The 17,176-nt window shown below is 41.4% G+C and overlaps 1 protein-coding gene across 1 annotated transcript in view; it reads left to right on the top strand.

Annotated features, from left to right (window-relative positions):
* The window catches only part of Mosmo (modulator of smoothened), a 58,476-nt gene extending 45,408 nt beyond the window's left edge, over window positions 1–13,068 (top strand). Inside the window, exons 2-3 of the mRNA XM_021213826.1 lie at window positions 7,921–8,133; window positions 12,292–13,068. Of these exons, the coding sequence (XP_021069485.1) occupies window positions 7,921–8,133; window positions 12,292–12,476 (398 nt within the window). The 3' untranslated portion in view covers window positions 12,477–13,068. The remainder of the gene's footprint in view (window positions 1–7,920; window positions 8,134–12,291) is intronic.
* Window positions 13,069–17,176: the final 4,108 nt, after the last annotated feature.

The raw sequence follows: 17,176 nt of genomic DNA on the forward strand, positions 1-17,176 counted from the left end.
AAGAAGAAGAAGAAGAAGAAGAAGAAGAAGAAGAAGAAGAAGAAGAAGAAGAAGAAGAAGAAGAAGAGAGAAGAGAGAAGAGAGAAGAGAGAAGAGAGAAGAGAGAAGAGAGAAGAGAGAAGAGAGAAGAGAGAAGAGAGAGACACGGATAGGCAAGCATGAAAAGAAAACAGGGAAAACCATGTCCCCAGGAGTCCTTGAGGAGCTCTAGGGTAATCCAGGTGCTCAGAAAAGAGGTGTAGAAGGGACCTCACATCTCTCACTTCTAGCTGACTTCCGCTCAAGCAAGAAGTTTAGGCAGAGTTGTAAATTACCTTCTGTCCACAGAACCCTCAGCCCAGGCTGAGATGGCTGTCGGATGAAGTCAGAAAGACTGCAAAGGCCACACAACAGAAGATAGAGACTTTATGTAATTATTCCAGCAGAGTTGTGAACCAAACAGTAACAAGAATAAATCACAGCAAAAGAAGGAAGCTGATTCCATTCTGGTGTACATGGTGTGCTGTGTGCTATGTGCAATCACCCTCCCTCTCTTTTTGTTTTTGCTTTCTGCTGTTATTTTTGAGACAGGATCTTTCTATGTAGCTCTGGCTGTCCTGGAACCTGTGTAGCCCTGACTGCCCTGGAACTCCCAGGCTGGTCTTCATTTCACAGATATCCACCTGCCTCTGTGTCTTGAGTGCTGGGATTAAACGAATTCACCATCACCACCTGGCGGAAAGCAGTCCGTCCACCCACCCACCTACCCCACCCCCGAACCTTAATTAGGGTTTCTCTTTGTGTAGCCCTGGCTGTCCTTTAACTCACTCAGTAGACCAGGCTGGCCTCAAACTGACAGAGATCAAATTTCCAGTTTTTAACTCAAAGCTATAAGACAGTCAAGGAAACAAAGAACTATGGCTTATAACGATTAAACAATAAAAGCAGTCAGTAGTAACTGAGGGATCTCAGCCTTTGTCTCAGCACCAGTGGTTTTCAGCCTAACTGTGATCCGTTAATGGAGTTCCTTAAGTTATGGTGACCCTCAAACATAAAATTATTTTGTTGCTACTTAATGACTATAACTTTGCTGCTATTAAGAATCATAAATATAGGATATGCAGGATAGGGTCATGGCCCACAGGTTGAGAACCACTGAGATAGGATTTAAATCAAACATTTTAAGTATATACCAAAAGTAAACAATGACCTGATAAAGAGAAAGATCTAAAAATAGAAAGCCTGGAGTAGAAAGGTTTCTGAAATGAGAAATCTGCAGAAGGTGGTATGAATAAAATCTATTGATTGTGATTTTTCCAATGCAAGGGGCAGAAATAAAGATAATTAAAATGAACAGAGCATTAGAAACAAGTGTGGTATACCACATTGGAGTTCCAGAAAGAAGGAAAGGAGATGCCAGAGCACTGGGGAAATAGTAATTCTGCATATTGGCTAATTTCAACAAACACAAAATAGGACAAATGTAAGATATTCCACACCTAAACACATCCTAACCAGTTGAAAGACAAAGAGGATCTTGGAAGTACAGGAACACAATGATTTCTTAGACGCAAGGATCCTCACTGGCGTTAAGAACTGACTTCTCTCAAAGCAGGCCACTCACAGCCAAGCTAGAGGGCTCCTGTGTACATGTGATACAAGAACCTAGGGAGGCCAGAGGCATGGGGTTCTCTGGAGCTGGACATATAGGTGGTTCTGAGCTGCCTGATGGTGGGTGCTGAGAACCAAACCACGGTCCTCTGAGCCACCTTCCCAACCCCACCTCTTCTCTTTTAAATAAGAGAATAAAACTGTTGGTGGTTTTATAATAAAGATGGGATTTGCCTACTAATAGTAATAGTGCAGAAACTGTAGGAGAAATGTGATTGCACAGGGAATTTTGAATTTAAAGGTACTCCAAGCTAGACTGGAGAATGAGGTGAAAAATCACCTTTTCAAAATGTATAGTTCAGGGCCTGGAGAAATGGTTCAGTGGCTAAAAGCACTGGCTGCTCTTCCTGAGGACCTGAGTTCAACTCCCATTACCCATATGGAGGCTCACAATCTTCTGTAACTTTAGCTCTAGGGGCTCCATGCCCACCAGGCATACATGTGGTTATGTGGTACGCAGACATACATGAGGCAAAACACTCATACATTAAAATAGTTAAAAATAATATTTTTTTAAAATGCTGGGGGGAGAGGGGGAGTTCTCAGTACTTCTCATTCCCTCCAACTCTGTTGGCAACCACAGATCTGCTTCCTGGCTCTTTGGAATTGCCTATTGTGGAAATGTCATATAGATGGTTCCATATTATATGTGGCCCTTTATGGCTCATATCTTTCATTTAGCGTCCTGCTTTCAGGGTTCATTCATAGTATGTGTCTGTGTTTTTCCCTCCCACCTTTAAATTGGGAGACGTTTATTTTGGTTCACAGTTGAAGAGGTTTCATTCACAGTAGGCCTCCCCTGTTGCTCTGGGCCTGTGCTGACACAGAACAGCAAGAACATGTGATGGAGCAGGGCTGTTCAACCCATGACTCAAGGTAGAGAAGGGAAACAGGAACCGTCTTGGACTCAGCTCTGCTCTTCAAAGGCATATCCAGTAACCCACTCCCTCCAACCAAGTTTTTCACCACCTGAGAGTCTTTCAGAGTAAGCCATAGATTAGAGTTCTCATGATCTAGTTGTCTCCACAACTGCCCTCATACATGAATACACAGAGGTGTGCTTCAATAGCCTGCTAGGTAGTTCTCAATACAATCAAATTGATAAATCATGATTAACCATCCCAAGTAGACCCTTTATCAACTTGACTCCAAAACATCTCAAATTATATTTAATCTCTCAAGTACAGACAATAAGAAAATGATAGTTCCACATAGCACGATGTGACTACCTTTCGTGCAATGGAGAACATACTCTGTCTTTCCTCCAGCTCCCAGCACCTCAGTATTGCTTAAAAGTTCAAGTCCAGGGCCAACGAGATGGCTCAGCTCAAAGACATGCATACCCACGGGCCTGATAACCTGAGTTTAATCTGCAGATCACACAAAATGGCAGGCAGTCACAACTCCACAGAGTTGTCCCAACCTCAAGTTTGAAGTTTCTTGTACTCAAGAAAACATTTAGCTGTGAGCCCCTGCACAATCACAAAGAAAACTCTACATTTCCAACATAAACTTGTACAGAGTAAGCATTCATTCCCATTACAGACAGGGCCACTGGGGTGTAGAAAGGGCTAGAGACAAAGACTGAAACTCAGCTGGGCAAGTATTAAACCATAGCTTTGGGCATGGTGAGTACCAAGGACTTGGCAGCCCCAGCCCTATGGGCACTTTGGTCACAGCCTCATGACCTTTCTGTTGGTTCATTTCCTGTGGCTTTCCTTGGCGGACATTCCATGCACCCATCTTCTCCAACTTTCTGTGGTTTCTATGTCATCTTCGGCTTCATCGGGGCTGTTTCAAGTGCCCTCCCACAAGTTTCCCAGGGTCTGATGTGCTCCACATTGACTGTCCTCCCAGGATTAGTGATCCTTTAATTGTCGCAGTTTTTCACACCTGTGAAACCAGCGTCCCATGGACACTAAGCTAAGGAGTAGTTTGGGTCCCTTGGTTTATAGCTTCAGTGGTTCCCGGTGCCTACGCAGCTAACCTTGAGGAACTATTTCCTTAGGAAACCTTGTACAAACCGTGCTTTCTGAGAGGAAAGGAAGGCTTCCAGCTCTTTGTACTTTGATACCCTTGGCCTTGTGGTTCCTGGGACCATCAAGACATTTCTGCCAGAACCATAGCTAGTGGTCATTTTTATCTCCTACTTCTCTGTTTACATAAAAAGTTTATAAAAAGCAAATAGGCCAAAGAGACAATTCTACCGAACTACACATCAGACTATCTGAGCACACTAACTAACCCTTGTTAGCAAGTGTTAACTTCTGTGCCTCTGCTCATTCAGCATGTGAGCTGTGAGGACAGAATGGGTGGAGAAGACACCCGACTGGAAGTAAGGTAGTGACAGCTGAGAAGAAAGTTGAAGCATTGGAGACTGGAAGCACCTGTGACAGGAGGGCACACTGTGCTGTACCTGCCTTGGAGCCTCCATCTTCTCAGTCCCCTCTGCCCAAACCTCCCTGCATTCTGTTAAGTTTCCTCAACCACACTTTCTGTAAATAAGAATCTCTAGCCAGGCAGTGGTGGTGCACGCCTTTAATCCCAGCACTTGGGAGGCAGAGGCAGGTGGATTTCTGAGTTCAAGGCCAGCCTAGTCTACAGAGTGACCAAGACAGTCAGGGCTACACAGAGAAACCCTGTCTTGGGGGGGGAAAAAAAAAAGAATCTCCATCATTTCAGTTAAATTGGAGTGGTGTCACTTGCTTCACCCTGCTCTATTGAAAGAGGGGAAACTGAACCTTCATCAGTCAGGAAGGCATTCGTGGTGGTGCATTTGTTCCATGTGTGACCAATAAACAGCTTGCTAAGAACACACTTTCTTGTAGAAAAGAAAGCCAGAAATAGATTGGTGGGCACATCACAAGATTTGCCTGTGACAGGCTCTGGTGGGCATGGGTGCTGCTTCATAGCCCTCGGTTACAGACTTTCTGTGGCAGTGCCTTTACCACAGTGATCATCACTGTGTCAGCAGACATGCTCAGACTGGCTGTGCTAAGTCACCTCGGAGTGTCTGGATCTCTAGGTGGCGGATGAGCTTCAGGAGGCATTCTAGGTAGGGGCCACACTCAGCAGAGTGGGCACGTGTGACTCGCTCCTCTCTGTGGAGGGTACACAGGTGGGATCCTGTAAGGCTGGTGGGAGGCTGCAGCCTCTAGTTTGGTTTCCTTTTTTCTATTGTGTATGATTCTCTTATTTGGATGGGTTGGTTACCTAGGCAACAGCTGCAGGGTAAAGATAGATTGACTGCTTGGGGAATTCAGTCATTGGTTCCTTCAAAAGGCAAAAACCTGTTGTGTAAAACAACAACTAGTGATTGCTTGGGCTTTTGCTTAACAGGAAGCCACACTGAACTATAGTTTTCAATAGAACCTCTGGAATGCCGTGTGATTCTAATTGTAGCTTGTTTTTAATTGATTTAATTCCTCCTGTGTACCCACTGCTACGGGCCATTTGAGGCTTTTCCAGTGAAGTGCAAAGTATAGTTTCTTCTCTGAAAAGATGGCAGTCTGTTGTTTGTTTGTGGGGTTTTGGTTTTTTCAAGACAGGGTTTCTCATAGCCCTGGCTCTCCAGGAACTTACTCTGTAGACCTGGCTGGTCTCAGAGATCCGCCTACCTCTGCCTCCCAAGTGCTGGAACTAAAGGCGTGTGCCACCATGCCCTGGTGTATTCTGTTATTTTGTAATCCCCGCTTTTGAAGTTAGAAGGTCCAGTACCCAGCACCACCACTACCCTCAGAGCTACTTTTTAACATCAGTGGTGTGGCTGTGTGATGCAGACAAGATGTGTGGAAGAATCTAATGGAAGTAAAAGGTGGGCCAGAGACAACTCATTGAAATAAAGATGCAATTTAAAGGCCTGCTCAGAGTGTGGGCATTAGCAAATTCTAAAGCAATTGACTGCAGACCCTCTCAGCCTATAGAATACGCGTGACTACATCATTAATGTTATCAGACTACAGACTTACTCCGGAATGCAAAGACTAGCGTTGACTCACCACGGTTGACACTAACCCTTCTCTATTTGAGGAAAATCTGTTTTCACTGGAAGCACAAGAGTATTGTTTTGACAATCTCACTGCTCTAACAATGCTAAGCATTTGAGAGCCATGTAGTAATGTTTTGTGGAATGTTAGAGATTGAACCTGGAGCCTCATGCATTGAGCACACACTACTAACCACAAACTCAGCACACAGAAAAATATTTGGGTTTTTTTTTTTTTTTTTTTTTTTTTTTTTTTTTTTTTTTTTTTTTTTTTTTTTTTTTTTTTTTTTTTTTTTTTTTTTTTTTTTTTTTTTTTTTTTTTTTTTTTTTTTATGCAGTACCCTCTAATTGCCAATTAAAATTAGCTGGCCTTTCTTTCTTGCAGAGCAGCTACAGGGCAGAGTGAGCGACATTATCATAAACGTTTGCTTACTCTGCCCATCTGCCTCCCTTCAGAGGTGCTGAGGGTTGATTCTTGCTTGGCTGTAATAAGGAATTTTATCAATCCAGGAGCAGAACCCCAACATTCATCAGGTTTTCTCCAATTTGCTTATAGCTAACAGTTTCACTTTATTGTTTGTTCTGTTCATATTTACTTGCTGTGGTTTTGCTAGACAGGAAAGGCAACAAAGATTGTCTTACTCAGAGAGCCTGACAATCAGCGGGCACAGTGGGCATCCTATCCTCATCCTGTCCTTAATCAGAGAGCTAGAGGTGGGGAGCACAGGAGTACTCAGAAATATTCTGCAGGAGAGAGCTCTCAGTCTTATGCACAAGGGTAGGATTTTACTGTTTGGAGCACAAGATAATCCTCAGTGCAAATCTCAGGTCAGCAGATGTGGAGAGTTGCCAGTCAAGCTGCTTTTGTGTGTTGAATTGTAAAGACAGTCGCCTCCATAATAGAGATCCACAGTGTAGCATTTTGTGCAAGTGTCTTTCATCATGACATTTGCAACTTTTATAAGCTCCAAGAGGACCCAAAGGTAGTTTGTTAAAAAGTCTTTTGTTGAGTGATCAGGAGTGGTTTCCTGTTAGGAGTTCATGGGCACTGCTGTGAATGCCTTCTCTATTTCCAGAATTACAAATAGAATGCTTTATCATAGTGAGGCTCTGCCCCACCTCAAGGTATCATTCAGAGGAAACGTGTACTGCTTAAGAAGTCATGTTATCCCCTGGTGCCTACTCTTAGTTTCTAGACTCCAAGCAGCAGCTGAGGACAGAGTGGGTGGCAGTACTATGAAGGTTTGCTCCCTTTGTCCTGTATGCTGCCTGTAACAGCCTGTGTTGCTTGCACCTTTAAGATTCATCATATGGACCTAATGATTTGATTCAAAAAGAGTTTGTTTATCTCCTCAGAGTTCTGGTCAGATAGATTATCCTTGGAGAGAGGGATGGTCATAGCTCAGGTTTACAACTTTACGGAGCCTTTTCACCACTTCTTCTACACAGGCTGGACCACATGTCTGATCCCTGGAACCCAGATCAATATGGGAGAAGAGAGATAACTCCACAAAGCTGTCCTTTGGCCTGCATGCCCCCCTCCAAACACACACACCTCACTCTTTCACACCACCATACAGATTGATACTACTAATAAAGTTTTTGAAAATTAATGATGTCAGAGGTACTTTACAGATTGCTTCATAACTTGCATTTTCCTGTTATCCTGTGATGGTGTTGACTCTTATATAGTAATAAAAATGGTCAAACCTTTTAGTTTTGATAACTTAGTGTTTAATGCATTATGTAATTTTATATATTATCATTAGGTATATTTCAAAGTTTGTGTTTAATTTCCTAAAATATATTTTCTCAGGCAAACTAAAGAACCACACAGTGAGTCCTGAATCCAGCAGCAGAGAAGGCCAGGTCTTGCGCCAGTGTGCAGGCTTAGGAAGGCTGGGCCCAGCCAACGGCTTGGCTGTGTTCCCTGGATCAGAGCAGTGCCTGACACAAGTACTCTGAAACCCGTTTATGAGGCCAGCTCCTGCGTGTATGCAGTTCACCTGGGCGACAGTCTCTAGTCCTTGTAGGAATGTGTTTGTTCAATAAATGGCTGAGCTAACTGTCCTTTATGGTTCCTGAGGCTTGTTCTTGTTGTTTATGTTCATTTTTTTACACTGGCACATTATAAACAGCAGCAGACTGCTGAAGAGAATTCCTTGATTAAATGCTTGGATTGTCCACACAGATACCAAGATTTAAGTTCGAAAGGGGTTTGCTGGGGCATATTCCCTGGGCATGCCAAGCATACTGAAGTACTCCCTACCTTTGCATCTTCTCAGGAGCACTCACTGTGGGCCTGGTGCGGCAGTGTCAGACAATCCATGGACGAGACCGGACCTGCATCCCTCCGCGGCTTCCCCCAGAGTGGGTCACCACCCTGTTTTTTATCATCATGGGAATCATTTCCTTGACTGTCACATGTGGTTTGCTGGTGGCTTCCCACTGGCGAAGAGAAGCTACAAAATATGCTCGATGGATAGCATTCACTGGAAGTAAGTAGCCATGCTTCCTAAGTTGTTCTAGAAGGCGGCACAGTGGCGGTTTCACGAAGACTATCAAGATCAGTCCTAAGGAGCGGTAAATCTTCCTGGAGCACCACTCACTTGGCCAGGAGATAAACCACACATTCCCATCAGCGTCCGCACTGCAAGACCAGGATGCCCACAGCTGTCACTGCATTGTGTGGATGCTCTTATAATGAGGCTTTATTACTTTCTGTAACAGAAGTGGTTCAGGTTTGAGATGTGGAGTAGTCTGGGTGGTTTCCACGTCTGGAAGGTACTAGTGTCTGAAATAAAGATAAATCTAGGAAAACATATGACTTAGATGAAGGCAGTCATTTGCTTTTTAATATTGTTGATTTTTGTTTCTCCTGGGTTGAATGACCACTGAAAAACCAACACATTTAGTTGTTGTAGTAATTGTCAAAGTTTCTTACTCTACTAAGCTAGTCCCTGCTGTGTCATGAATTTATATATTACATATAATATTAGCTTATAATTTGCAAAATTGATTTAATTTCTGAACACTTTGGAAGCTTATCCTTAGAGGCTACAGGGTAGTACTGTCCCTTAAGGAGTCCTTGTCTCTCCAGCTTTCTTTGGAACTTCGTTTCTGACTTTGTTTTACTTTTGTCTACACATCTCCCTTAATACTAAAATTTAGACCAAGCTGCCTTTGAGGCAAGCAACCCCTCCTTACCCTTATTAAGCGATAGGAAACAACTGATACAATTGTCAGAGACCGGAGGCAGCTCTTAAGAGAGTAAGGGCCAGGAGCAGTTACAGAAATGAAGCCCCTAACTGAAAGCTGTTGATGAGGAATTTAAATAAAGAGAATCTAATTCTTCATCTACTCACAGACACAGTCACTTTTCCAGGAAGATTCAGTCATTTATGAGTAACATAATATCAAGGAGTACCAAAGCCTTACACTAAGGAAACAAACTTTCATGAGGCAGGGAAGCAAGCAGAAGATACCCACAGGGACCACAAAAGGAGAAGAACCAGGGTTTATCTTTGTTCTTTCATTCCCCTTCAACAATAACCATATATCGTTGCCTCCAAAATGCAATGTATTCTTTCTTTATTTTTGAAATTGCATATGCGTATGAAAGTGATTCAGAGTTAGGGATGGGCAATCAAGTGAGGTCTCATTCATTACTGTCACCAGCCCTCAGAACCTCTGCCAGAGGCACATACTATTTTTGGAAGTTTCTAAACAGTAGTGTTATATATATTGAAACATATATCTGCTCTAAAAAATGGATACTTTTATAAAAAATGTCTCTATTCTGTACCTTTATAAGTTAAAATGGCTTGGAGTGAATCTATTTAAATTGACATTTACTTTACTCTGCTTGCTGGCTGAGGAGCAGTTCAGGGAGGAATTTAGCTCCCCCTAGTGGTTCTGCCCTTGGAGATGTACCTGAGCCCTGCTGTATATGATCTTCCATTAGTTAGGGTAGTATTTTTGTAATAGTGTAATGGTAGACCCTCTGCCAGGAGAGCACCACATGAAGGGCCTTGCCTATCGGGGCATGTAAGACAAAATGAGTCTTTCTTTTAAGTCCAACCCTATTCTTTAGTTGCTGTGTGTGTGTATGTGTGTGTGTGTATGTATGTCTATGCGCATGCCCATGTGTGAGTGCATGTTCGTGTGGAGGTCAAAGGTTGATGTCAGGTGCCCTCCCTATCACTCCCTACTTGGTTTTTAAGATAAGATCTCTCACTGAACTGGGCGCTCACCATTTGGCTAGACTGAATGGACAGCCACCTAGACATCCATCTGTCTCCACCAACCTCCTGCCCCACCCACTCAGGTTACAGACACATGAGCATGCCCAGCTTTCTGTGTGGGTGCTGGGGACCTGAACTCACACCACTAGCCTGCACAGGTGTGCCGCCTTACCCACGGAGTCATCTCCAACCCCTTTGCACTCTGATTTACCTTCTCATCTACTGATGCTCCTATTGTCACTATCAGCAACCCGTCCCAGGAGGGTAACGAAGCTATTGTTATAAGCTTACTTGGGACCAGGGCTTGATCTTCAGCTGTGATAGCTGGTTTCAGATCTGAAATAACTTCACAGTTCTTAATAAGTTAAATACTCCTCCATCTACATATATCTGGACCCCAGAAAGTATAGGGAACCAAGTTCCTTCCCTAGGCCTTAAAATTAAGATCAAATAGGAAGTCATTGCTTTTTCAAAATTTAATCGAGCTTCTCCTAATCAGTTTCCAAAATACTCTCCAAAATACTAACTGTAACTGTAGTTCCTAAATGAATACTATTTATTGTCCATTATAAAGGACATTTTTTTTCAGTAGAAAAAATTTGCCCATTAACAACATAAACTAATGTTATGTGTACATCCTATTAAAGTGCTTCTGAATTGTTTAACTGTTTCCTAAGCTACTACATCAGAGGGAAAAGTTGTTTTAAGAATAATCTTGCCCCAGATGGGCAAGTGCGTGTGTTTACACATAGTGTATGTGTATTGACACAGGATCTCACTATGTGTGCAAACTCATGCTAGCCTACTACTTGAGATCTTCTTACCTGTAGCTAGGATTGACTCATACTCACTTCACTCAGCCCCATGGCTCCTAGTCAACTGGTTTTATTTCACTCACGCACACTGAGCAGATACTCACAGCACATTTAAAAGTGTTTATTGGTGGCTAGTTAACAAAAAGGCCAATACCCAACGGACTCTAGTGCCCACATTCTTCACTTGAAGGAGTTACAAAGAATCTGTTTGCTTGTATGATAGTGTTCTGTATAATCATTTGTCTAAGTGAAATAGATTTTCTGACTATATGATATAGAATAATTTACTGCAGTGCTACAGATCTCATAAGTATACTGATATGTTTATCAAGGGATATGCTACTCAAGCAAATATTACTGTTTAATGTATTATTGGAAGTTTATCTAGGAAAAAATTCCATTAAGTCCTTCTGATTGACCTACCCAGAAAATTTTAAAGCTATTGTCAACTGATACATTTGGCCAGGGCTCCTTTAATATTCTTGGAGATAGGTTTATCTTCGGAAAAGTTTCACATCTTCATACCGGCAGCTAGTTCATCTGTGTTCACAGAGAGCCTTCTATCCTAAGAAATGCAAGGGATTAAGCTTGCTGTGGATAATTTATGCTTACTGGGAAAAGCATTTCTTTGGTAGCATGGGAACACAGGATTTGGTAAAAGGTTAGACAGACATTACTTCTGCCCAGATACTGGTGTTTCTTGTAATCTTTCTAGAAACATTTTCTCAAAAAATATATTTCATTGTGTTTGTAAGCCCAAAGATTTTTTTCTCTCCCTCCCTCACTTTGTTGTGTGTGTGTGTTCAGAAACCTGATAGATATGTTACTGTTCTGGAACACTGTCCATGAGAGATAACCACTCTGACAGTTTGCTAGCCATCCCAGAGGTCTGACCATCTTTCTCCAGCTGGTTGAAAATCAAAGTAAGAGAAGTGGTATTCATTTCCTGCACCTTTTTCCTAGGTTCCCTCTACTGCTTCGAGGAGGACTGGCTGACAGCTGTGACGTAATAGTAACAGTGTCTACTTAGCACTTCTGTCAGCCTACACTCTGCTAGGGTTTTGACATGGCTTACTTACCACTCTAGTACGTTCTATATATTTCTCCTATTGAAAAAACAGGCCAGCTAATAAATACTAGGGCCAGGACTTCCCCCTAACTCTGCCCTTAATTTAAACGATTGTGACAGACAGACAGCTGGAACTTTACCCCTAATTCTATCTTTAATTACTAAATGTTTAAGACAGGCAGACATACAAGGGCTAGAACTTCATCCCTAGCCCCGCCCTTAATTACTAAATGCTTCAGACAGACACACACACCTTAACGCTCATAATTCAAGATCCTCTAAAAACTTGTCTAAAGATGTGCAACGAGCTTTCCTGTGTGTCGTTTGCTGGGCTTCGGGGTTACTGTGTGAAGTGTAGTACATGCAGGTCTGCTGACCAGGGTTGATTGTGCTACCACAGGTTTGGCCTTGTTATCAATCCACAAACCCTTATAGAAATTGTCTTGTACCAAGTTTTCATTGTTATTCTTTTATATATATATATCACCAAAGCATGTTACTAATGTTGTGTTTTGGTTTGTTTTACAGTGATCCTTTTCTGTATGGCTGCCCTAATATTTCCAATAGGATTTTACATCAATGAAGTCGGAGGTCAACCTTATAAGTTACCCAACAACACAGTAGTTGGGTCATCATATGTACTTTTTGTCTTATCGATTTTCTTCACAATAGTAGGACTTCTGTTTGCTGGCAAAGTCTGTTTACCAGGCTGACGAATGTCTAAACGGCTTAACTCTTTTTATTTTTTTATTTTATTTTTTATTTTTAGAGGTTGGGAGGACAAAGAGAAGGCACCTGGGCATCCTCTCATAGGAAGATGCTTAGATGAACCTGATGCTGAAAAGGAAAAATTGCTTTGATTTGTTCTCACTATGCACTTTGGATTTAAAAAAAGAATGAGAGCCTTTTCCATAACCAAATACATTATTGACTAAATCTCCTGAGCATATTCAGGCAGTCAGTCTGCACTGTGATAGCAACCTAGTGAAGGAGAGTGCTTTATACTGAAAGCATGTGGCCCCTTGTGACTCTGTTGATCTGTTTTTAATGTCTAATGATTCATTTGAGAGGGGGGAAAAGTCTAGTATTTATGAATCATGATGGACCAGAAGAGTACAGGAGGTTCGTGTGGGGCTGGCCTCACCTCCTAAGATATTAGTGTTCTCAATTTCCTTGTCATGTTATGAGCCTTTGGCACCACAATGGATTGCCGTTGCATTACTGCACCAAGAAGCCAATAGATCAAAACTTGTTTGCTAAAATGTATGTAAAAATTCTAAAACTCCCTAATCTCTGTGTACAAAAGAAAAAAGAAAACACTAAGAAACAAGTTTGGGGTGGGTGGGGGAAATCTTCCTTATATTTATATAAATATATATATAATATATATATTTTGCTGATGCAGTATACAGTGTGTATATGTGTGTGTGTGTATGTGTGTGTACATTTGTATATGCACACATGCAAACAGTTCCTGGACGAGAACTCTGAATGCTTGCTAGCAAAACACTGTGGTGTGCAACCTAGAACTCAATAGAAAAAAGCCATTTATCTGAAGGCTGCATAGTGGAGAGAGTCTTCAGTTTACCTCATTCTTTGTAGCAGCCCTTGATTTTGACAGGTTTCTGTAATAGGTACAAATAACTCCATACCTTTCTAGGTGCAATTTTAAGTTAAGCTAAAGATTCTTTCTAGGTTTAATTTATTTGTATATGATAGTAAAGGTAAGGTCATGTCAAACCTTATAGTTTGGGGAATCTGACACTGTTGGAATGAATAACAGTTGTCTTCTATTGTACAGACATTCATTTTTTCCACTGGTTCAGTCTGCTATGTTAACAATGCAGTGTATACATTCAGGCATACAATTTCACATAAACATTAAGGTCACTAGCAAATATCTGGCTGTTTTGGCTATTTACAACACTAATTCTGCTCTTCCATAAAAATTGCATTTTATCTGTATTAGTAGATCTTCACCAAACTCTTGAGCAATACAATATTTCCTCTATATGCTTTACACCTGTGTTTGCTGAAAAGCTAACATTCTTTCATTTGCTTTGAAGGCTGCATTAAACCCACAGCCTTAAGGGTTTTTTTTTTTTTTTTTTTTTTTTTTTTTTTAGTAGAAACAGCAGTGCAGCTGATTCTGAACTCACAAATCCTTTTAAAACCCAGTCCTTTCCTCCCCACATTCCCATGCCTGTGTCAACACCTCGATTCCTCCTGGAGAACACTTGTTTGAATCTTGTCACAAGGGTGTTTCATGGCAGTGGAGCTGAGTTTGTCCTCTCTAGAGTGAATGGCAATTCAAGTACCCCTGTTAGTGGGCAGAGTACAAGTCTCACATAGCCCGTACTTCATACAAGGGGGATGACTCCTAAGCAACTCGATTCTTCCTCACAGGGTGGTAGTCAAAGATGGGCTACCTGCTCAGATCTGACCTAGGAAGACTTGGGTCAATCCTCACCAGTGTGTTTGCTATTCACCTGTCTCAGTATTAAATTGTGAATGAAAACCTAGTGTTTGGGCTCATACAGGAACCTTGGAGAAGTGGACCCCTCTGTGTGAGAAGCCTGCAGTCAGTCGGAGGAAGGGCGCTTTCCACCACCTGATCCATCCAGGCAGTTCTAAGGCCACCACTAATGATCTGTGGACATTCGGGATTGGGCTTTGATCAGTCAAATGGGTCACTCTGAAGGAAAGGTTTGGTAGCTGGCATTATACCACTGATGCAAAGTATTAGCAAAGTATAGTTCAGATTAACTGACATGACCAAGAGCTTTTCTCTTAAAAAAGATGGATTTTATTGTAAATAGTTTCTCAAAATATTTTTAACTGGATCATGAGCATGGGGGGAGAGAGTTTCTCAGCTGCTATGAATTTCCCCACTGTTTACTTCTCTCATTTACAGTGGTATTGCATAAGATTACAAAATTTTAGGTTTTATTTGTATCTATTACCCAAACCATTAAATTGTCTTTAATTTCATCATTGTCTTGGAGGGCCAGTGCATGAAGAGCTGATGGGGGAAGCCCTTCTAGCCACTCAGCGCTCTAGCCCAGGATTAAGACCATCCCATTGAGTAGTGTGTCAAGTCCAGTCTTTGTAAACTCTCTCAGACCAAACGTTGTTGAAGTGGACTCATTCGTGTAATCGAAGTCCTGTAAGTGGAAGGACAAACAGCTGCCAGCAGCTGCTTTAAAGGTCACTATGAGTACTACATAGCACAGTATTAATTTATAGCAGGAATCATATCTTGTAAAATGTATATAAAACACTTTTATGGTGCAATCATTTGTCAAATTTTGTCTGTTACATTGTTCTTAGAGTGTACATTTTTCTCATGCCTAAGAATATCACTGTAAAATCTGCTGAAAACTATTTTTAGGTTTTATTTGCACAAGACTGAACTAGTTTGAGTTTTTGGGAAGCTCCTATCGAACAAGCCTAAACATCTGTAAAGATAAAAATCTTCAATTCATTAAAAGCAACCATTAGTACAGTTCTTTCCAAAGGTAATCCCTGTTCTGTGTTGTCAGTGTGTGGGTGTGATGTTTCTGCCTTTTCCATCTCTCACAAACCTGTTTTCTGTTGCATCTGTTTTGTTTGGGAAGGATGCCTTTTTTTTCTTCTTCTTTTGTAATGTTCTAGATGACCAAAACACATTCTTGGGTTTTGCCTACAGCTTTGATTTCTCCGTGTGGTGTTGTGCGAGTTCACTGTTTAATCTCTTCAGTGAAATAAATAGTCCTGGTGACAGGCAATCTATTGATTTAGAGGAAAGGTCCTTAAAAAGTGTTGGAAACTAACTTTGGATCTGTTCTTAGCTATTATTTTGCATCATGGGCTTCATGAGAAGAACATGTTGCATTTACTTTGTCTTTATTAAAAGACTACTAGTCGCCAGTTACTCTGGTTATAGTAACTGCTATATCAACCCACTTTGATCTTCTTTTTAAAATTAAATTTACATTCACAAGTCAAAACAGTAAGCTGTCTTTTAGAAAATTTTTGAAGGATAAAAATAAATGAAGGAAAAAGGTGGCCTGTGTAGGTAGAATTGTCTACACAGAATTTTAGTTGTATTGCCTTGAGAGATTTTAGTTTGTGGTCAAGGTCTGTATATTATCCAAAACTTTATTAAGAATTGTTTTCTAATTGGTTATAACATTTTTTCAATTAATAGTTTCAAAACAAATTGTTAATACAACTGTATAAAGTGAACATAATTTTCTTCACTTGTATTTTTGTTATTGAGCAAGTTTATCAAAATAAATTGTCTACTAAAGAAACTAAAAAGTCTTCTATTACTTTTAATACATTTTGATTTTAAATGTTTATTTCTAGAGATGTAGCTCTCAGGTCAAAGAAGTAACTTGGTAGAGTGTGCACCAAGCCCTGTGTTCAGTCCTCAGCACTGAGTAAACCAGGTATAATGGGACTTGCCTGTAATTCTAGCACTCAGGAGGGAGAAGCCAAGGTTTAAGGTAATCTTCAGCTACATTGTTTCAAGGTTAGCCTGTCTGGAAACAGAACAGCACTGTAGCACTTTCCCTTACAGAGACCTGGCCTCCTGGTTGTGTTAGAGTTGTATGTGAGGGAGCTCCCCTACTCCCTGGCCAGTCTTGGCTCACTTTAGTCAGGAATGACTGTGCCCCATAGTCTCGGATGTTTGGGTCTTGGTCCCCAGTTGGTGGCTGTTTGGGGAGGTTTAAGAAGAGGTGTCTCCTTGAGGAAAAAACATGTCTCGGGTTGGGCTTTGAGATGTCAGAGCTGCATGCCATTCCCAGTCCTCTGACCCAGGCTTGCAGTTCACAATGGGAGAGATAGCTCAACTTCTGCTCTGACTATGCCTCTGGAACCGTAAGCCAAATGAACCTTTTCTTCTGTAAGTTGCCTTAGTCATTGTGTTTTATCACAGCAACAGAAAAGTAACAGTACAGTTGTCATGGATATTCCACTGTATAGATCAGGATAGATAGTTTTCCAGTAAATACTGGGCCCTTTTCTCTGGCACTTCTCACATTGCTTTGATATTTAGTATTAATTGTTTAAGACAGATCTATTTGTCCATTAAAGCAGCTTTTTCCTACATCGCCTTGATTTTCCTTCAAGTGCAGTTGAAAAACCAAAGATCTATTTGGTTATCCATATTGTCCTGGAGTAAAAGTTACTCTGCACATCTAACAAAGATGTGACTGCCCACTCCTACGCTCTTGATGTGCTGATATGGTCAGTGTCTAGCAAGACGGACTTTCTAGTTGGAATGCCACTGTATGCTTGCCACTCACTCTTCACACCACTGCTTGGTCTGTCAGCTGCCTCTGTCCCAAATGCTTATGAGGGCAGTTCTTACAACTCTCTCTCTCTCTCTCTCTCTCTCTCTCTCTCTCTCTCTCTCTCTCTCTCT

The sequence above is a fragment of the Mus pahari genome, chromosome 1, assembly GCF_900095145.1.
Source record: "Mus pahari chromosome 1, PAHARI_EIJ_v1.1, whole genome shotgun sequence".
Classification (NCBI taxonomy): Eukaryota; Metazoa; Chordata; class Mammalia; order Rodentia; family Muridae; genus Mus; species Mus pahari.